We start from the raw sequence: 23464 nt of genomic DNA on the forward strand, positions 1-23464 counted from the left end.
AACATAACCACAGAATATTGACATTTATGAAAATTAGGAAGTTACACTTGCTACAGTTATGCTTCAAAAGTACAGACTTTACTTGGATTTCACTAGTTTTCCCATTAATATCACCACCCCTTCTTTTTGGTTCCAGGATGCAATTTAGGATCCCATGTTGCATTATTTGTCATACCTGTGTAAACTCCCTCAATCTATGTCTATTCCTCAGTCTTAATTTTCTTGACACCAGTCAGTGTTTTGTAGAATGCCTCTTAATTTGGGTTTGTTTGATGCTTTCTCAAGAAGAAATTGAGGTTATACATTATTAGGATGGATATAGCAGAGGTACTGTGTCTTTAGTGTAATGTGTCAGGGGTTGCATGATATTTCTAACCTCCATTACTTGGTTAATGTAATGCCTGGCAGGTTTTCCAGAGGAAGGTTACTATTTCTTTTCCTTTGTAAATTACTAAATATTAATTGGCAACATGTATTTTTCTGTTCTGTTTTCTTCCATTTACCTACATGTCTTTATACTAGTACATAGTACACTATCTTATTATTATAGTTTTTATAATAAGTTCTCAAATCAAGTTTTGTAGGATCTCCAACCTTGTTCTGCAAGATTATGTGGCAATTCTGTGTCCTTTGCATTTCCATACATTTTAGACTCAGTCTGTTCATTTCTGCAAAGATCTTGCTGAACCTTCAGAGTTAATTATACCTATAGGTTAACTTGAGGAAAATTAAAATCATAAATGTAAGAAGTTTTCTGGTTATGGGAGTAGCATAATGGTAAAGCTTTTGCCTAGCATTCATGAAATACTGTGTTTAGATCCCCAACTCCCACCCTACCCACACACCCCCCAAAAGCCTTCTGATCCACAGGAACGATGAACCTCTCCATTTATCTCAGTCTTCATTGATTTCTTTCTTGATTTTAGGAATCTTTTAGTTTTTAAACTGTAAACCCCAAATTACATTCATTAGATACATACCATTAAGTTATGAAGTCTTAGCATCACATACACATAGATATATGTACAATTTGATTCAATTTGCCAAAAGTGTCACATCTTTATGTTTCTGTTCACAAGGGATGTAGGTCTTTATTTTTCTTTTCTTGAAGGGTCTTTGCTTGGTTTGGGTAGTATGGTAGTACTGGCCACTTAAGTTAGTTTGTATATGTTATTTTCTATTTGGAGGCCTTATGTAGAATTAACATTTTTCATTAATAGCATACACTTATGTTTATTAACAATATTAAATATTTAATATATTTTATTAGTGAACCATTGAGGCTAGAAGATATTTATACATGAATTTCTTTTCTTTACTATGTATAGGACTATTCTTCAAATGATCTATTTCTTCTTGAGTGAGCTGTAGCAGCTTATGTCTTTAAAATTTTCCAGTTCAACTAAGTTGTTGAATATATAGGCATAAGGTTGCTTTTAATATTCTTTTTCAATCTGTTGAATGTCTGTTAGATCTGTAGTAATATCTTACTTTTTGTATCCTTAAAGTCTGTATCTAATTGTTAAAAAAATTGGAGCTCTGGTTTATGTCCTTCCTCTGTTCTTTAAACCATATTGGTTTTTATTCCAATTGGTTTTACCTTCTATTGGTGTTGGTTGTCTTTTGTGCTTTGTTACTTTGGATTGTGTCCTGGGCTTTTAAAAGTAAAAAACAAAACAACACCTTTTTTTAGTCTTAGAACACTCCGATACCAAATATATGCTTTTGTATAGCAAGCAATTCTCCAATTCTCAGTGGACACCAACTGGATGTTCTATAATTTAACTTGATTCTGACACTAACTACTAGAGTTAGAATAGACCCCATAGGTTAAAGTCCTAATCCCACAAGACTGGTCCCCGCAACTCCCACTCCCTAATCCCACAAGACTGGTCCCGGCAACTCCCACTGTGCCAAATGCAATGAATAGGTCTCCTACTCATAAGTTATCCACACTTCTGTTCAACTTGGTTACAGATTGTAGGTTTTTTTGACTCCCTCTTCATGTTTGATAATTTACTATGATGGCTCACAGAACTCAGGGAAACACTTTAATTTTCATCATGTGGTTGATTTCTCAAGTAACCAACCTTTATTCATAATAAAAAACCAATAAAAAATAATCACTGCATTAGCATAAACTCAGGTGTAGTTGAAAGAGACTTAGTTTGAGTTACAACACTCTCTAACCCCTTCACTTAGAAAGTCCAGGGGATTTAAGGCACTCTGTGCCAGGAATTTAGGACCGAAAACACAATATTATAACAAAAGATGATCTTGTCACCTCTATCATTCAGGGGTGACATTTTAAAACATGTCACCATGTTTTAAAAGTTTTTTTAAAAGTTCTGTGCCAGGCACTGGAGTTGAAGATAAAATATATACATCTCTTATTGTATCACAACCACAAGGCAATGTCATTGTAAAATTGTTTTTAGCAACCATTTAACATCTAGGATGATTGTGTCTTTTCTTGGAAAGGAGTCATGTTTGCTTTTATCAGACACCAAGAATCAGCATTATTCTAAAATGCTGGGGTGTGGGGACAAGTGCATGGAGTACTGCATACATGGCATACATTAAGGGTGCCTGAGTGGCACACCACTCCCCTCATGCTAGGCAGGTGAGCAGCAAATTGTTTACCCCGTAGGCACAGCCCTGGCATGAGGCCACATGTTGTGGTTCCAGCACTTGCTCCAGAGTCTGCTCCTCTATTGGTCACCACAAGGACGGCTGGTAAGAAATTGTACTGGTGGCTGCCTGTAATCTGCTTAGCTACTGCCCAAGTGTATATACATGGTGACTATGCAATAAAATCAGGCCTGCTTCCAGCTTGGTCTCTGGAGGTCTTGATTTGTGACTTTGCAGCTGCATTCTCCTCTACTCTGTTCTGTGGCCCTCCTCACTGGATGAGAGAGCCTACTCACTGGGACATACTGGTATTTTGCAGTCACATCAATCTGATTTTATATGTCATGTGAGTCTCTTTGAAGAGCCATTCTAGTCCTGGTATATCTGTCTCAGGGTGCACCTGTTCAGAGTTCCAATCCAAAATGAGTAGTATACCAACACCATTCATCTCTGATAGAGCTTGCTTTTTTATTTCTGTTTTTTAATTCTTTGGCATTCTCAAAAGTGCCATTGAGTTGCTCTGTTACCCCTTTCTATTTTGGCAAATGCTACAAGATGAAGAGTGGTTGAAAGTGTTGGTCTCTCTTACCCATGTCACTTACGTTTCCTGGAACTTGGCCTGATGAGTTTTTAACATCTTGTTAGTTCTCTGCTGACTTTAAAGAGTTTTTTTTTTTTTTTTCATTTTGTTTGTTTTTTTCGTATCTAAATATCTAGTCACCATTGTCAGAAGTGGATTTTCCTTTGTAATTTTTATGTTCATATTTCTTATAAAATTTTGATTATATTGTATAGAAAAAATATTTTGATTTTTAAACTTAACATGATATTAAGAACGTTTTTCCATGTAACCAAATACCATTTTAAGACATATTTTTAAATTAATGTATATAGTTCTTCATATTTATGTCATATATTCTTTCATTCTTTTTCTTTTTCCTACTTAATTAGCTAACATTTTGAGTCCCCCTCTTTCTTTTCTTTTTTTTATTTGCTCCATAATGACATTTCTAGATTTACAATTATTTTCCTCTACTTTATACATTTATGAATGTAAACTTGACCATTCCTACTAAACTAAATACCTGCTGTGATAACAAAATTAAATTTTACCAGGAGAATGAATAGAAACCTCTAATATCTTGAGAAACACCTGGCTTTTAAGTTAAAACTGGAAACAGAAGGCTGTGTGAGTGTATAGTTTTACACCTAGCAATAAGAGAACATGTGTCCATCTGATCTTAGGAAGATTTTATAAGCTTCAAATGGGTCTCTGGCCCTGAGCCATTCTTGCTGTCATTTTTTATTAACTTTGTTCTCTTTTTCTTCTTATAGAAGGTCTGCTTTTTGCAATATTATTTTAAAAGAATATGATGCCTTTCAAGAGGATATTGTAAATAGTCTTACAATTATGTAAATAGTCTTAAAATTGTGTGTCTTATTTCAGTGAAAGAACTCATAAAATATCATAACACAAAATATGGAGTAAGTAATCAGAACCACAGAGTGAATGAACATTATTAGCTGTTTTTTGGCTGTGCTTAACAATCAGGATACAATGACCATCACATAAGAGCAAATTAAGTTGTTTCTTTTTAAAACAGTCTTGACTAGCTTCTTTGCTGAATAAAGATAAAGGCATTTAAAAATCACATTTATAGACAGATAGTCCAGATTGGAAATTTTAATAACTTCATTTTGATTAAAACTTATAGCCTTCTCTTCAATTTTTATGAGACATTTGTATTAGCCTTTTTGTACATTTGAATAAAATAGATCTTGTTTGTAATGAATGTTTGGTCTTTCATAGATTGACTAAATTGCATTTTTTAACATTCTTTTTTTATGTGGCATTGTTTTTTAGAAGTAAGTAGTAGAGGGATGTTCTTTCTCTTCCCTGATTTTCTTCCTGTTTACTGCAGTTTTTCAAAACTCATTTTTTGTTGAAAATTTGCGTTAGTTGTTTTATTCAGTTTTATAAGTTCCATCATGGTTTTTCCTTTAGGTTTTTTTTAGGTTGACTAAATTGTAATTAGATTTTCATTTTCTACAGCACATTTTAAAGGAGTGGGTAGTAAATATATGAGTTCCCTTTTCTGATATTCTTTTTACCTCACAATATCATCCATGAAAAACATACTTACTATGTTTAACAGGAAGCCATTGATAAAGTAAGGACACACTAGCTCAAGAAGAAGGGAAGTCATTTTTCAAATGCCTACTTATCAGTTGGATTGCTAGGCTCGCTTACGTAACATGAAGCATAACATGAAGCAAATGATTGTTTTTTAAATTTGAATCTTTGGTAGAAATTCTGAATGTGAACAAAGATAGGTTTTAGAATTACTAAGTTTTGCAATTTTTTCTTTGTTATTTGTGCTATTTTTATTGTGAATTAATCACGACATAGCAACTCACTTTATTTTCTTAGTAATATTTCTATTTTCTATGGATTGGGTCTCTATAGTTTCTCTTTAGTCAATGTGTTAGAATGTGGCCATAAGTTTGACATTTTCTTAACTTTTATTCTTCTTATATTTATAAACTATAATTTTATCTGTGTTAATTTTTCAGATTTGCAGTGTTACCAGTTAAGCTTATTCAATGTATAAATTTTTGTTTATATGGAGTTTTTATGCATTTGAATTGCTTTTGTTAGCAACTTCTAGGACCAATGACTTATGTCTGGCAACTTTACTGGAATCCTAATACCATGCTCCCTCGTTAAGGTAATTTACAGGATAGGAGAAGTCTGCCCTGTCTTTTCTAGTAAACCACACTAAAGGTACACGTTTCCTCTGCCAAAAATTGGTTTTCTTCATCATTCTCCCCTCCTCAGACGGCAGCTTGGAGTATTGCCCTTTACTTTGATGTGGTATTTGAATTTCTTCTTTTCATTGGACTTCTTACAGAAACCTTTATTTGAAACAGAATGTTTAAATCCAAATATGGCTTTGTAACACATAATTTTTTTTTTCATCCAATGTCATATCAAGTAAGTTATGTCAGACCTGAATATTATTTTTTGGTACAAACACATGAGGAAAAAAAAAGTGGAAATGAGGGGGTAGTTCGAGTGACACAGTTGCGCACTTAACAACAACTTGTTTTCAGATTCCCCTTAATTTTGCTGGGGGAAATCTAATTTTCACGTAGATACTATGTAACTTGGGGCCATGGAAATTATCAGATAGGCCTGAATATTCTGCTACTTGCCAAAATTAAAATATTTTTCTTTTAATGAGAGAATAGTTTTCTTTTTTGGAATGTGTGCTTAAGTCTCTTGAATATATTCCATATATACTACTGATAGTTGTGAATTTTGGTAGCATTTAAGAAACTCTGTAACACTGTTGAAGATGGTAGTGGGAAGATAAGAAATGTGTTTTTAACTTTGGGCTATAGTTATTATTTCAATTGAAATAGTATAGATACAAATTTAATAATTCCTATTATAATTAATATCAGTACAGATGCAACCTTCAGAGGCCCAATAGTGTACATGTCAGCATGCTCCCCAGGTACTACCTACCTTTGATTAGTTTTCCTCCTGCCTTTACTTACATTTTGAATATTTTGAGTCATTTTCATTACCACCTTTATTGACAATAACAAAGGATATAATAAACTTAGTAAAAATTTGCAGAGAAGATGACATTTTCTTAAAAAATGTTGAATTTGAAGATGGCTAAGAAATTTTTGAAATATGATTAATATGTTAATATTAGAACATATAATAGAATATGTTGTAACACAGCAGTCTTAAATCTATATAAGGACTTGGGTTTAAATGTGGTGGATTGACCATATGCATTTGTCTCTGTTTCCTAAGCCCACAATGAACATTAAATAAATAAGCTTTTACTGTCTGAAGCACATATACCACTTTATGACAGAGGCTTTCTTTTGAACACTGTATTTAAAAAGCTACCTTTCCTTCATTCTTTTATGCTTGTCCAATATTTAAACTTATAAACTTCTTTTATATTTGCCTATTTATCCTTCCCTTACCTCAACCATTGGCAAACCCTTCTCTTTTTTTTATGCTGATCTTAGAGTTTCTGACCTTTATTTTCTTCTCTCTGAACAATTCTTTAACATTTCTTATATGGCAGGTGTGCGGCCAACAAATTCCCTCAATTTTTTTTGGCTGGTAAAGCATTTCTCTTCGCTTTTTAATGATAATTTCTCAGGATACAGAATTCTAGGTTGGTTGTTTTTCCTCTCAACTCTAAGTATTTCACTCTATTATTTTCATGATTGCTAGTTTCTAAAGATAAAGAAAAAATGATTTTTAATCTTTGCTTCTGTATAGTAAGGTGTTTTTCAGCTCTGGCTTCTTTTTAGAATTTTTGTCTTAGATTTTCTGGTTTGAATATTTTATGTCTAGTCATAGTGGGGTTTTTTTGGTCTATTTATTGACATTTATATGAGATGGTCTTCTCTGAACTTCCTGGATCTGTGGTTTTATCTGACATCAGTTATTTTTGCTTTATATTTTTGTTTCTCTTTTTCCCCCTGTCCTTCTACTCTACTATATGCATTACATGTATGTTGTACCTTTTATCGTTATCTCACAGTTCTTGGATATTCTGTTGCTGTTTTCTCAAATCTTTTTTCTCCTTGGTTTTCAGTTTTAGAAATTTCTGTTGTAATATTTTTAATTAGTTAATTTATTTTAATTAGGTATATATGATAGCAGAGTGCATTTTGATTCATTGCACACAATTGCAGCAAAACTTTACATTTCTGTGGTTGTACATGATGTAGCGTCATACCATATGTGCAGTTATACATGTACCTAGAATTAGACATGGAAAATTTTTTTTCCTCTACTGTATTCTGTCTACTAATGAGTCCATCAAAGGTATTCTTTTCTTTTAAAGTGTTTTTGCTCTATAGCATATTCTTTTCTTTCTTAAAATTTCCTTCTGTCTGTTTACATTATCTTCCATTATGTCTAATTTTTCACTTAAAGCCCTTAGCATAAGTCATAGATTTAAAAAATTCCTGGCCCAGTAATTCCAATATTTCTGCTGTATCCAAACTCTGGTTCAAATGCTTACTCATTGTCTTCTTCTTGTTCCTTTTTTTTTTTTTGTTATTTGTTTGTTTGTACCTTTGTAATTTTGGTTGAAAGATGGGCATGATATACTGGGTAAAAGGAACTACAATATGTAGACCTTTAGTAATGAAATGATAAGGTGTGGGGGAGGGGAATTTTTCTGGAGTTATGTGATTAGGTATCTATCTTTTCGTGGGCTGTGAATCTCATCATTACTTCTTAATTTATTTTCTGCCTTTGGCGGGATAGGATGGTTAGAGGGAACTAGCATTTGACATTTTCTTTCCCCTAGTTGGATTAGGGATTGTGACCACCAGAAGGTTAGGCTCTGGTAAAATAGTTTCCCTGAGGGCGTGCCTTGTTAAGATCAGAAAGCTTGGGTGTACTTTAAAAACAATCCCTTTTCCCTTCCCCTTGCCAGAAGCATGATAAGAATTTTCTGTGATGTACATTGTGAGAACCAGATCTGGTTGGTGGAAGTAAATCAATAAGAAAGTATGGGATCTCTCAGTGACTGAGTCCTACTGGAATTTTTTTAAACTCTGAGACTTGTCCACACTGAGTCTTGTCAATTACAATTTAGGTTTTCCTATCTCAGCACTGGTTATTGTAGAGGTTTCTGCTCTGGAGTTTCTGTCCAGCTCATCTTAGAATTGTTTTTGTCTGCCTTTCCAATTTTTGCCTGAAGACTTCATTTCTTTGGTAGATTTTTAAGAAGAGTTGTTGATTTTTATTTGGTTTAGCTTATTGCATTGTAAGAGGGAGTAGCAACTTAAAAGCTTCTTATGTTTCAAACTGGAAACCAGGTATCTCTACCATTAAAATTTTTAAACTATGAGTTTACACTTTGGTAACTCTTAAAATAAAATAAATCAATAGGAAAATGATTAATTGTGCTCGGAAAGTTGAGTTGGGGGCAAATAACTATTTGGAAGAATGTTTTTCTGCCTTATATAACACTTCAAGGTAAATTATAAGATTAAAAATCGTAGGAGAGAAAATTAAGCTATATATATATTAGAGAAAATGAACAACAATATAATCTTGGTTAGAAGTTTTTAGTATTTTTATTTAGGCCAGTTTAATAATATTTTTTTATTACAGCTTATATTACAGCTCTATCTTTTTAAACTGCTTTATTCTTACTGTCACATTTTGAAATTTCATTTAGCTGGCAAGAAAAAATATAATCACTAATACCTAGTGATGTGCAGCTAGGAAGTAAACATCCATAAACTTTTACGTGAAATGGCACAGCTTTTCTGGAGGGCAGTTTGTCAATATTTATTTATTCATTTATTTATGGTGTTTATTTTTTAATTTAGATTTTTTATTTTTAAGAATCCCCTTAATAAAGTAAATTTTTCTATAGTATCAGTAAATCACACATGTTGCAACATTGGAGCAATATAGAGAAAATTCTACTCATATAAAAGTATAGATTATTGTAGAAGATTACACTTATAAAAAATTCATTTTTTCCTAAGTGATACAATGTAAACAGTGTTATACACTTATTTGGATAGAAAGGTCTTTGTGAACAGTTTTGAGAAAAAAATCTTTAAAAAATTTTTTTAATGATTTTGATTATGGTTTATTATGATTCATTTTTGGTATGACAAAATAATGCTAACTGCAGATAAATTGAGTACAGAAAAGCAAAAAATGAAATCCTTACTTATGCATAAGAAATATTGTGGGATCTCTTTCACCAAAATAACTGATTGTTACTAAATAGGAATTTTGATAGAAATTTTTTCATTTAAAAATTGTCTTTATTTAAACATTTATTTTCCAGTATACTGTGATTAACATATACTCTTGTGTATGTGTTTGTAGAGAACAAAGGTAATATTTAAAAATAGCTGGAAATTATCCTAATTCTCATGAGTATATAGATTTTACGATGGCTTCTTAGATATTGTAACACCCTACACATGGTCCATCTTTTTGCAGTATATTCTGTTAGTGCAATTTTTTTTTTTTTTTTTTTTTTTTTGGTGCTGGGGATGGAACCCAGGGCCTTTTGCATGCTAGGCAAGCACTCTACCAACTGAGCTGTATCCCCAGCCCAAGACTTTTTTTTTTTTTTTTTTTTAACCATTATGTGAACTAGAGAGTTACAGAGAACTAGAAATCTCAATCACAATGTTTAAAATTATTATTTTTTTACACTTTTATCAAGTTTTAATTGTATAGTTGAGTATATTCACATTTTTATGACACCAGTTTCTAGAACATTTTAACCTTGCTCAACTGAAACTCTACATTTGTTGAACCCTAACTTTCTGTTTATTACTCCAGGCCCCAAGCAACAACTATTTCACTTCCATTGCTATTAGTTTGACTACTTTAGATACCTTATATGAGGAGTTTATCACATATTTTTTTTGTCTTTTTGTGACTGATTGGCTTATTTCAGTTAGCATAATGTCCTCAAGATTCGTAAATGTTGTAACATGGAAATTTTCTTATTTTTTAAGGCCATGTAATATTTCACTCTGTGTCTATACCATTTTTTCTTTATGTATTCTTCAGTGAACATTTGAGTTGCTTTTATCTCTTAGCTGTAAATAATGCAAATATATTTTTGAGTTTCTATTATGAATTCTTTTGGATATGCACCTAGAAATTGGGTTGCTGTATAACGTTTTAATTTTATTTTTAATTTCTTAAGGAACCCCTGGAGTGGAATATGTTTTACATTCCTGCCAAAAGTATACAAGGATTCTGATTTTATCACATCTTTGCCAACATTTGTCAATTTCATTTTTGTTACTTTATAAATTTTAAAATTTGTTTTAATTAGTTATGATGGTAGAATGCATTTATGCACTTTGATATATCATACATAAATGGGGTATAATTTCTCATTTTTCTGATTGTACATGCAGTCATATATGTACATAAGGTAATAATGTCTGTTTCATTCTATTCTCCTTCCTATCCCTATATCCCCTCCCCTCCTTTCACTCCCCTCTACCTAAAGTAACTCTATTCTTTCCTACTATCCCCCCTCCCATTGTGAATTAGCATCCTTATATCAGATAAAACATTTGGCTTTTGTTTTTTTGGGATTAGCTTATTTTGCTTAGCATAATATTCTCCAACTCCATCTATTTACCCGCCAATGTCATAATTTGATAGGGGCATCCTAATGGGTATGAGATGTATCTCACTGTGGCTTTGATTTTTATTTCTGTAATTGGTAATATATTGGGTATCATTTCATATACCATATACTTGTTGGCAATTTGTATATATTATTTGGAGAAATTTCTATTTAACTTCCTTGATCCTTTTTTTTTTAGAGAGAGAGAGAGAGAGAGAGAGAGAGAGAGAGAGAGAGAGAGAGAGAGGGAGGGAGGGAGGAGAGAAAGAATTTTAATATTTATTTTTTAGTTTTTGGTGGACACAACATCTTTCTTTGTATGTGGTGCTGAGGATCGAACCCGGGCCACACGCATGCCAGGCGAGCGCGCTATCGCTTGAGCCACATCCCCAGCCCCTTCCTTGATCCTTTTTATTATCTATTTTTTTTTGTTGTTGTTGAATTGCAGGAGTTCTTCATAGGTTAAGGATATCAATCTCTTAGTAGATTTATGATTTACAGGTATTTTCTCATGCACTCTAGATTGCATTTTTACTCCACCAAGTGTTTTCTTTGGGGCTTATTGATTATAACCCTAAAGGTGGAACAATGACCACCTTGTTCAACATAAAGGAAAAAAAGTCCCAAAGCATCATAGTATTAAACTTATCATCCTCTTGATGGAAATCCTTTGGGGCCTGATAACTGTCTGTTTATTCATCTTTTAAAATATCATACACCACACACACACACACACACACACACACACACACAACACATAAATAGACTTCTGTGGGTTATAATATACAAAAAACTTTTAGATAACTTTGATATGTTCTTTTTCCTTCATTTTGAATCACTATAATTTTTCCCCCTGGTTTTTATTTGAATTTGATATTGGAATTAGTTGCCAAAGAAAGCTAATTTTGAGAGCTAGTGCTAATAGTGCAGACAAATCCCTGGTTTGAATGTGGTTCAATTGAAACTTGAAGAGGCAACTTAGGAATCTTCATAGCTTGATTTTGCCATTTAGTATGGGCTTCAGACACAAAACATGATTATATTTCATTGTAATATAGGATTGTTAATTTGGTTTAACTGAAGGCAACTGGGAATTGGTTCATTCAGTCTATGATCCTGTGGAACAGGAGTAAGGATTAGGAGAAGTGAAAAGAGAAGGGGGAGAGCCAGTGCAGTGGCCTAATGCTAAGGCAGCCTGTTTCCTTAATCCACATGATTTTTTGAGAAGTCTGTGGAACTGACTGTGGGAGGAACAGAGGGGAAGCATTTATCTTTTAGTTCCATGTTATGGATTGCTTCACTTTTGAAGTGCGCTTCATGAGTGCTAAGTTATTTCTTGTAGGACTCCACATAGTGGTGTTATAAAAGCCTCAGGGCAGGAAGCTAGAGGTGTACTGTAAGTTTCTGAGCTGGTGTTTGGTTACATTATGGGTTGCTTCTAACTCTGTTCAGCACTGGCTGCTGCTGATAGCTGAAATAAGAGGTGAGGCTGAAAGGATCTTTGGAAGTGTCCTGTACAGACACGTAGTACTGGAAATGCATACAGAGGCAAAATTTGGTGCCATTAATGTTCATGTGTCTAAATATTGCTAGATTTCAGATGCTTCCACACTAGATAGTGAAACAAGATTCCCATCTCATTTTAAGAGGGAAGACAGGTGGAGCTTATATTTTAGTGTGTTTCGTTGTAATTTAAATTACTTCATATATATTATCTTATTTAATCCTTGAGATACCTCTGAGATGGGTTTGATTAATCTTGTTTTTTATTTATGGGTTGGTATGTTCCACAGAGAAGTGAAGTAACTTACCCCAAATTATTGAATTAATAAATTGCAAATATTAGATTTAAAGACCTATATTACTCCATGAAACTTTTCTTCTGTATTATAGCACCCTGTTATTGAAACCTATGTATAGTAATTATATTAGACATCCAACCTATAGGTCTAAAACCTTCATTTTTCAACTAGTTTCTGATTTTAACGGTCATTTATATGCACTGCTCTGATCCACTAGAGGTCAGTATCGGGTTAACAAACAGGAGTCTTGTTTTTGATTCTTATTTTAACTGGCTCTAGATAGGTACCTTTGGAAATTATATTCTACGGTAAATCTTTATTTTAATGACATATATAGGATGCCTCATAGACAATTTTTTACTGTTTTAAAAGTGTTAATTGTGACTTTTTAGGTTAATAGTTCAGATTAGGTAATTCTTATGGTCACTCCCGTAGTCCTTAGCTACTGTTGTCTTATCATAAGTAAGAAGAGTAGCCAAGTAATGTATCTCATGGAAATCCCTTTCTGTTTGGTGCTTAATCTCATTCTCACATGGATTTCTTTTGTTATCTCCTGCCTTTACATAGTAAACATATATGCAAACTTACTATGTGTATGTCAATGTGTCTGGACTTAGGGGATTCCAAAATACGGTAGTGTAGTGTTTCTTACTCTCAAAGAGAGAAAAGTGGTATACTGAGGTGCTTCAGTGTCATTTTCACCTGAATATCCAGTAGGTTTACTGAACTCATTTTCTCAGTCCTACACTCGGCCTGCTATTTTCATGTTTCCTATTGCTTGGAATCGTACCACCAGCTAGTCATCAAGGCCAGAACAATTGGAGTTACTTGTATTTCTTTCTTCTCTTCCATGTACAACATGAAAATCAATAAATTATTTTCCTTATGTTTGTTATATATCTTCTGCTACCTCAATTCAAATTCTTATCATTGTTATGTGAACTAGTCTATATATATTTTCCTGCTTCTAGTTTTTATTTTCTCCCAGTTAATTGCTCCTCTGTACCTAGAAGATTTGTCTGAACTGTAAAGCTGATGTTGTTTTCCCCTTGCTTAGATTCTTTCATTGTTTCTCCATTGCCTGCTAACATTGAAGTTGTTTTATGTGGCATTTTTAAATTTATTTCTTGTTAATCCTTAATAACTCATGCTCTGTTCTAATTATTTAAAGTTTCTTATCGTTTCTGGTAGATAATGTTTTTTCATATGTAGTCCTTTTTATGCTATTTACTTCTTCTGGAATAGTTATCCTTTCCCTCTACATCCATTTGAAAAAATATTTATCTTTTAAGAATATCATTCGATACCTGGTCCTTCAAGTCTTGCCTGAAACTCTTCCATGCAGATCTGATTACATTTTGCTTTGTGCAATCATTGTCATCTATTTATTTCAATTATTATACATATTTCATTGAACTTCATCTACTTATTTGCCTCTTCCCTGTAACAGTGAGATGGGAGGCTCATGAGTCAGACACTTCATTTTATTTCTTAGCATACCCAGCATGCAGCACAATGCCTGCCTTGATACCAAGTAGACATTCAACACACGAATGCCCTCTCTTACTGCCTAACTCATAGGGTACTTTGAAAGAGAGGCTTTCTAATGGAAGAAGAATTTTAGTTGGGGTTTTGATGCAGGCAGGGAGGAGTCATCACGTAGAGAAATGACGAGAGTAAGGTCAGTGCAAATTCACCCAGTATATTAGGAGGCAGAGTCTGATCCAAGAGGAAGATTCAGGGTGGAGAGTACTGATGAATACATTGGAAAATATACTCAGCTTCCACTATGGGAAAATCCAAGTATAGATTATGTAGTTTGGAGTTTGCTTATTTAATCCCTCCTCTGCACCCATTTACCTTATTTTAAAGTTGCTTATCACCTGATTTGCATGATGAACATTGTAGGTTAAGAAGATCCTGGCTACAGTTGGCAGAGATAGTGCAGTGATGTTGGAAGGTCGGTGATGGTAGGAAATATTAATAATAGGAAACCAGATATGCTACTGGGTAGGGAGAGTTAAAGGAGTAGTAAAAGAGGTGTGTGTGTGTGTGTGTGTGTGTGTGTGTGTGTGTGTGTGTGTTGTATGAAACTCATTCAGTTTCTATCTATTAGGAAACCATATATTATAGTATAGATGATGAAATGAATAAAAATTCACAAAGAGAATGAACAGTAAAGAAAATGAAAATGCCTAAGTGTTTTCTAAGGTCCAGCAACTATGTGTTTGCTTTGTGCCCTTCTCCTACTAATCCAACTCAGTTGGTAGAAATCAGTCACCTGCTTCTCTGGCACATTATTCTAGGAGTTAACTTTTAGGCATAGAATAAGTGGTCCTGGTAAAAACCACTGAGCATGTTAAGAAAGATCTCCAAAGTGCTTTTATGGATTTTTTTTTCACATTTTCATTTATGTTCTTATATGTTTATGTCTATATTTTGTCCTCACTACTTCATGCCAGTTTCAAAACACACATTTTGTATCATGTTGTTCCACCCGAAATTTGGTGTTTCCAACTTGGCCCTTCCTGCTTGGCAGATCCCTGAGGGTTTCTTTACAGATTGGAAAAGCCTATCCATTCAGACAGAGCTTTAGTATACAACTTGAAACACTTTGATTTGTAGCAAAGGATTCACTGTAACAATTTTCTGATTTGGCCAAAATGACTTTGCATCTTCTATCTGACTAGGAAAACCAGATGACAACTAAAATAGAAAAAAAACTCATAGAAAATCTAAAAATACTTTCTTTAGACCCTTTCTAGATTTTTATCACTTGAAGTTTCAGTGACAGAATCTAGTTTGGCTCCTCTTGATTGCTTTTGAGACATTTTATTGATGTTGAAAAAGTTATTAATTTGGAATTTAATAAAATCTACTTATGAAAGAAAGGTTTTGGTGTACTGAAAGAAGGTAGAGTTAAAGTGAGCAAGTGATCACTCTTCATTTTAGGGATTGCTTTTTTAAATATGGAAGCTTTAGAAGTTCTGCCTTCTTTGTGCCTTCCCAGAGCTCTTGATCCCGTCTGTGTGGCTTGTACTGAACATAGATGGGAAAAACATCTTACTTGTGAGAAGAATCTATTTTATTTGGGATCTCTAATGCTTGGAGGATATGTGTCTTATGTACAAATCTAAGTTAATGTTTTTGGGTACCTCCTCTAGACCAGTTTATTAAAGGAGCCATGTATTTTATGTAAATCAAATCAAAATATCAATGGGTAATATGTAGAGAAACAGGTTTGTCCATTGATTGAAATCTCTGGAATGTAGACTCTTCTTATTTTCTTGGCAGAAACCAGCTCACATACTTCAAGTTTTTCTCTGGCCTATTATAATTGTTTCATTTGACCAGTGCCTGAACTAACTTCTTACACTATAATATTTGTCCTACATTCCTTAATCTCATTCAGAAGATTTGAAGACACTGATTTTTCTCCTGTTTCAACTTGTCACAGAGGAAAATTATCATATATTAATTAGAGTGTATGTTCTGAGATGTCACATGCTCAAGCTTTGTATCATGGCATGATGCTAAATATTACATTAAAAAAAAAAGAAAGTTCAATTTGGGAAATGTTGTTTTGGAATGTGCTGGCTTTAACCAAATTAAATAAGTTTTTTTAAAATCATACTACTCCAAACTTTCATCCTGTAATCAAGCATTTTGTATATCCACCAGGCTGCATCATGTGTAGTGTTTCCCCATTCATTTGGTCACAAAATCCTTATCTTGGAAAACATTTTGTCATGTTTTGAGGGACTGTTGGTGTAGTGGAAGGATCAATGATCTGGAATTTGGAAATCACACTTTGAGCCTCTGTTTTATCATTCACTAGCCTTGAGACCTCAAACAAACGCTTTGTCCTCTAGCTTCAGTTTCCTGAGTGGTAATTGAGGTCACTTCCAGCTCTAGTCCTGTGTGGTTTAATGCTCCTATTGTTGACTCTGGATAGTCACATTTCCCACCTCTTTGCATCTATTGAAACCATACTGTAATTTTAGTCATTATGTTAGGCTGAGTGGATTGCACTTCCTTTTCTGTATAAGCTCCAAAGAAGAAACCCTTTAAAACTCTTTTCCATAGGTCATGATCAAAGGGTCCTGTTGGATTCATTAGTTAAATCTCAGAAAAAATTCATTTCTTAGATAAGTCATCCTTCTGATTATATTTTATTAGTATCTTATATTCATATAATTGTTTATTAAAGTCCCCTAAGTTCAAATGTATTAATTAATTCCAATTAATTTTTCCTTAACAATTTCCTTTAACCATTATTAACCATTCATTGTGGCATTTTGTTCTAGGAGATAAAATTTAGGCATTTGTACTAATTTCTTGACTACTTATATGGAAATGGTAATTTAGTGGATATATTTGAAAAGTTTATGATAATGTTGACTGATTATCTTTTTTTCTGTGTTAATTGGACAGTGAGTTAAGACCAAATAACTTTAGGGTTAAAAATTAATTAATCAGTATGTTAGATTTTGTATCTGGGGCTAAAAATTTATATATTAAGGAATTTTGTTGTATTTTCTGTAAGAAACTAATTTGTTCAAAATTGGAAGTTCATTATCAGCTTGATTAAGTGTTGTTTCTTTATCCACCCCCTGCCTGTGTGTGTTATTTTTCTGTATCCTAGGCTCAACAACAAAGAAACCTGGATAACATTGTCTTGCAACAACCCAGAATAGGCAGCAAGAGAAAATCTAAGAAAGATGCATATACGATCTTTGATACAGAGATGGAAAGCACTAGCCCCAAGTCAGAACAGGATTCAGGAATTCTGGATGTTGAAGATGAGGAAGATGATGAAGAGGTAATTAATGTTTGAATTGAATAAATGAGATTATTTTTAAGCCTAAATATAGTTTGCTTGAGATAATACTTTTTTGTGATCTTCTGATTATTCAAAATGTGATCTCATTTTGAATTCAGATGAGCCCTAATTTAAAGGAATTAAAGATACATGAAAATAATTTAAGTCCTTTGGGTATAGTCTGAGGAGAGGGATAGCTGGGTCAAATGGTGGTTCCCAGATTTCCATACTGCTTTTCATATTGGCTTCACCAATTTGCAGTCCCACCAGCAATGTATGAGTGTACCCTTTTCCCCACATCCTCGCCAACACTTATTGTTGTTTGTCTTCATAATAGCTGCCATTCTGACTGGAGTGAGATGATATCTTAGAGTAGTTTTAATTTGCATTTCTCTGTTTGCTAGAGATGATCAACATTTTTTCATATATTTGTTGATTGATTGTATATCCTCTTCTGAGAAGGATCTGTTCAGATCCTTGGCCCATTTGTTGATTGAGTTATTTGTTTTTTTGGTGCTTAGCTTTTTGAGTTCTTTATATACCCTGGAGATTAGTGCTCTATCTGATGTGTGGGTAAAGATTTGCTCCCAAGATGTAGACTCTCTGTTCACTTACAGATTGTTTCTTTTGCTGAGAAGAAACTTTTTAGCTTAAATTGTGGTATATATATGAATAAGAATTCTAATGCAAAAGAAAAGTTCATGTATAAAGACATGAGTTGGCATGAACATACTTTATATACAAAGATATGAAAAATTGTGTTTTGTATGTGTAATAAGAATTGTAATGCATTCTGCTTTCATGTATTAAAAAAATAAAATCAATTAAATAAAAAAGAATTTAAATTTTGATTCTTAAGAAAGAACTTAGATTTTAAGTATATTTTTCCATTTTTTAAAAGATTCAGAGTTTTTGATTCTATACTGACTATATACTACATTAAGGAAAGAGTAGAGTTTACCTGATCTAGAGACCAGAGATCCAAATGACCATAAACTAAATCTAGAAAGTTATTTGAGATCAATAAAAGATGTTATTTTAAAAAGGAAGATGGATTTCATTGTCTTGAGAAATGATTTGGATTTAAAATATAAAAACATTCCTAAAAGCTGAGAGTATGTTTTTGGAAGCAGTTGATTATGGAGTATTTGGGAGTTTTGTGACATATCTATAACCTCTTAGATTATTAGTTCTGTGTCACTGTCAGGCAAAGAATTAGATAAAGTGGCTTAACTAGTACATATTTTTATATCCTTATTTGTTGTTCGAAGTATAAAATGTTATTAAAACTACAATTACAGTGACATTTGAGATTCCTTTTACAATATTTATTCTAAATATTTATTATTTCATACTTAATCAGTTTCTTTGTGAGTACAGTATTTAAGAGCATGAGCTTTGGAGTCAAACAGGCTATTCAAATCCTGGCTCTGCTATTTTATTTTAAAAAGTTATCAGTAATTATATAATTTACTTTAAAGATGGCTGTTAGCGTGTGAGGAACCATTTTTACTCCTGAACTCAGTAACCTCTTTTGCCCTTTAAGTGCTTATCTTCTTTTCATTGTTTTAATTTTTCAGGTAAAACTAGGCTAACTATTTCTTCCCCATTCTTGTCCTCTCTTACACCTTTACTATCCTTCTTCCTCTCCTATTATCCCTAAAACCATGCCCCCCAAACCTGTCACCATCTAATTTTGTAATTTTGGGTAAATTGTTTAATTGTTGAAACCTTAAGTGTTTTCATGCGCCAAGTAAAGATAATAATCCTGGATATACGTGTCAGCTTCATAAAAAGTGGTCAACAAATATTAATTTTTATCTTATTTTTATTAGTCTTTCTTGCTGACTTCTGTTAGGCATCACTACTGTCAGTATGCCTGTCCCTGTTATTATTCCTTTAACTTCAAAAATCAAGTTGACGTTGTTTGAACTGTTTGGGCTGAAAAACAAATACCAAATTGTTTATGTCTGAAACATTAGCTTTTAGTTGGGTTGAATGTCTGAGGGACTATTGTATGTTTAAAGTACTACATTCTTTTATTTAGTTTTTATTGTTTAAGGGTCACATTTCTGTAATTTAAGTGAGTAATTGTACTTAGATGACCTAAAATTTATACTATGAGATATTTATGATGTAAACAAGGTAAATAGTTAACAGTACCTAACAGTTTGATCTCAGTCCCTATTATACTTTGATAATAAGAACTCTTAATGGCTCTTTATAGAATCAGGAAAAGTCCTTTGAATGTGATTTAATGGGTCACTTTAGTCTAAAGAACTTGCCGTTTTTTTTTTGTTGTTGTTGTTGTTTTTCTCTTATAATCCATGGAGATAGACAGAGGCAGAAAGGAATTGATCTCTTTGAATATTTTCTGGTATTTTCTTTTCTTGCCCAAGATGACTAGTATGTAGGATATGGATCCACCCTGGGGACCTGACTGTGAAGTACTGGACTTATCACAGGTAGCCATTTACAATGGTAGTTTAATACAGTCTCAAGAAAGACAAGTTAATTTTTTTTTAACATTTTAAGTACCCATCAAGAAAATTAAATTTGCAGAATGGCTTATGGAAACAGAATTTGGACATAAAGTGTATTCTTACTCCTTGACGAGATGGTTAGATGATAATATCAAAGAGTGAATTATATACCCTGTTCTAAATAGGAAACATTCTTTGGCACTTAATTCAGTGAAGATCATGAGTATGTTTCTTTTAATTTATGTGCCATGCTTCTTCTTTGCTTTGTTCTATAAGGTCAAGAGAAGATGAGGAAAGTGGGACTAGTCAAATATGTTGGGATTTCCTCATCAAGGAACTATTATAAGAATGTATTTGGAAGTTAATATTTTTAAATGATTCAGTATCCCAAATCAAACAGAATTCATGTTCAAGATTTGCTGATTGAGCTCTTACAATAAGAATTTGGTATTTCACTGTTAGCTGATGGCATCCTATCCTTTAAAAAAAAAATCCTACCTTATATTTATTTACTTCTCAGTTTGAATCTTCTTCAAGTGCACATTCTTAATCTCAAACCTCATGTAGAGAATTATTTATTTAGATGTCTCTAAACTGGTTTCTTGGCATAGTTCTTGCATGGTGTGAATAAATTCTTCAGATAAGGTCTTTCGTGACCCACTGTGACGTTCTGACCTTCATTCTTGTCATTCTTTAATGGACCTCATTGAGAGCCGCATAGTTTTTGGAGTATTGTGACTTTTAACTGTGTGCATGATAGCCATTGCATAGATTCCTATAGGGTAGTGGTTCTTAATCTATTTGGGGTCATATATTATTTTTAGAGTTTGATAAAAATATACAGAGTCTTTCCATAGTGAAATGTGTGTATATATACTTGCAAAAAGTTCTGCATGAAATTTAAAGGGATTCATGAAATTCATTACCCCTAGGAGCCAACTTAAGCTCCCATGATACAGGGCAGTACTTCTTAAACTCTAATGTATGTAAGAAAATGCTTGGGAATTATATCAAAATGCAGATTCTGATACTGAACGTTGGCAATCAGAGTGAGTCTGCATTTTTACCAAGGTCTCAGGAAAGGAGGGTACTTTTGGTCTCTGCAGCATACTTTGAGTTGTAGGACTGTAAAGGACCTTCAGGAAGTTTCTTTAGTATATAAATAAAATAAACTCATGAGTGTTTGTGTCTCATATTGATTTTCCAATAAAATTATTTATAAATATTCTGGTAATAAATTCCATACTTGAAGAGAAAGTTGTATTTGTGTACTAAAATCTGTTCCTTATAGTTGGGTACCAGTATTGCAAATGAAATTTGATATTTCCTCTTTTTTTGAAATTTTATAATTCTGATTTAACAAATTTACTTTCTTATTCTTTCAATTAAGACTTTTTAACCCTTTTGTATACTTTTAATGGAAAAATACTTAATACATTCTTTGAGTAGAATGACAGTTGTAGATTATTTGCTATGTCTTTAGCTTAATAGTATTTCTTAATAGGAGATCATGGAATGAAGTAGGTAGGAAAACCCAAACCCCTAGAACATGGCTTTGCACATATGAGGCAGAAAATTAATGTATTATTAAACCGAAATAAAGTTTATTTAGAGGTGGGAAAATTTAGTAGCCTGGGGAAATGAAAATGGAGTCCTAGTAGTAAATTATCATCTTGGATGGAAAAACCAACTCCCATGTTGAACCTGCTGATGAAGTTAGGCCCTCTCCCCCCAGGTTTTGTTGAAGTATAGTACATCTCTATACTATTGCTGAAAAGTGTTGGAAAGAAAAATATTTCCTAGTAAAATTTTCTCTATATTTTTGAGTAAGTCAGTGAAATGGTCACAATTAAGAAAAGTTTTTTTTTAGATTAATCATATATGATATTTAACTGTTTTTGATGAACAACTTAATTATTTAGATTTTCAATGAAAATAAGTATGATTTGGGGAATCTGATTTGAATCTCTATTTTGTATCATGATATATGCATGTTTTAATGTTCTTCAATTGTCTAGGGAGGACTTTAAAACAGTTTTTAAAAGTAGTGAACATTTTGGATTGAGAATGTATTTATTGTTTGTATTCACCGGGAGTACCATTTTGAGACATTTGAAAACAAAATGCAAAGAAACTCTCAAGATGACATATTGTTTGTGAAAAGATGAACAATAATATCTACTGTGAGTAGGGCTGTTGTGAGGATTAAGTGAAATGCTTGATACATATAATGGTATGAGTGTAAATAGTTCCTATTACAACATTATGACTTTTTTTTTTTAGATAAAGGTGAAATATCAGTTGTCAATTTTTTGGTAGTGTATATTTGCATAGACCGATGACTCTCATCCAATATATACAAAAAGTTGCTAAAATGAAGCAGTATTGAATAAAAAATTGTTTCAAAAAGGTGACACATGTCTGTAATCCAAGCTACTCTGGAGGCTGAGGCTGGAAGATTACAAGTTCAAGGCCAACCTTGGCAGCTTAGTGAGAACCCATCTCAAAATAAAAAGACTGGGGATATAGCCCAGTAGTACAATGTTCGTGTTCAGTACTTAACACAAACACATAACACACACGCGAGTGCGCACGCACATACACATACATGGTTCATGATTTCCTCTTTGTTTCTAGGTTACTTCAGATCTCCTTCATTCTTAGAATACTTCCTTGGTAGCACACTTCTGACAAATTTTAGTTTGTATCTCTTTTAATTTGTTTTCAAGCTGTTAAGGAACACTAGCCACCTTGACATCCAGGCCAACCTACAATGAAATAAATGTTTGTTCATCAAATGATTCATGTCAGGTGTAGCTCTCCAGATTTTGGTGTATGTGTCCTTTGAAACATGGAATTAGCAGATGGATTTACTAATTTGCATATGAATGCCATGTACTTTAGAACTTTTAGGAATGTCTTGATTATGGCATTATACTAATTTTGAGGTGGCAGAGTGTATTAATGTGCTAGGGCTGCTTTAACAAAATACTAACAGAAGATGAGGATTAAACAACAGAAGTTTAGTTTTTCTCAATTCAGGAGTGAGGGGGAAGTCCAAGATCAAAGTTCAAGCATGGTTACTTTCTCTTAAAACCCCTCTCCTTGGCTAATAGATGGCTGCCTTCAAGTTTTTCTTTTTATATATGTCCCTGGTGTCTGTTTCTCTTGCTTGTTAACATGACATCAGTCTTGTTGGAGTAGGGCTCCCATTATGACCTTATTTAACTTTAAGGCACCTTTTGCAAATATAGTCACATCGGAGGGTTAAAGCTTCAACATATTAATTTTAGGGGGCTCAACACAGAATGATTGGAAAGTGCGCAAATAAGACTTGTATTTAAAGATACACAGTCCAATCCTTGTGCTATTGTAGCAAATCATGTAAATTTCTCTGCTTTTTCTCACCTACAAAATAGTGACAATAATTAGTTTGTGTCAAATTTCTTGTAAAACATAGTAGTTGTTTTGATATTTGACCCATATTTTAAGTGGTTTGTGTAAAAGCTTTCTATTGACAGAAAGGTAGCAAAAAATGAGGATTATTTT

General features: G+C 33.0%; 1 protein-coding gene across 5 annotated transcripts in view; it reads left to right on the forward strand.

Moving 5' to 3' along the window:
• Window positions 1–23464, forward strand: part of Exoc6b (exocyst complex component 6B) — a 569814-nt gene that overhangs the window by 213956 nt on the left and 332394 nt on the right. For 4 of the 5 annotated variants that reach the window (XM_078029033.1, XM_040271223.2, XM_078029031.1 and 1 more), the window contains one exon: window positions 17256–17432. The exons of the other annotated variant lie outside the window; for it this stretch is intronic. In XM_078029033.1, coding sequence (XP_077885159.1) covers window positions 17256–17432 — 177 coding nt within the window. The remainder of the gene's footprint in view (window positions 1–17255; window positions 17433–23464) is intronic. 5 annotated transcript variants of the gene reach the window in all.

The sequence above is a fragment of the Ictidomys tridecemlineatus genome, chromosome 12, assembly GCF_052094955.1.
Source record: "Ictidomys tridecemlineatus isolate mIctTri1 chromosome 12, mIctTri1.hap1, whole genome shotgun sequence".
Lineage (NCBI taxonomy): Eukaryota > Metazoa > Chordata > Mammalia > Rodentia > Sciuridae > Ictidomys > Ictidomys tridecemlineatus.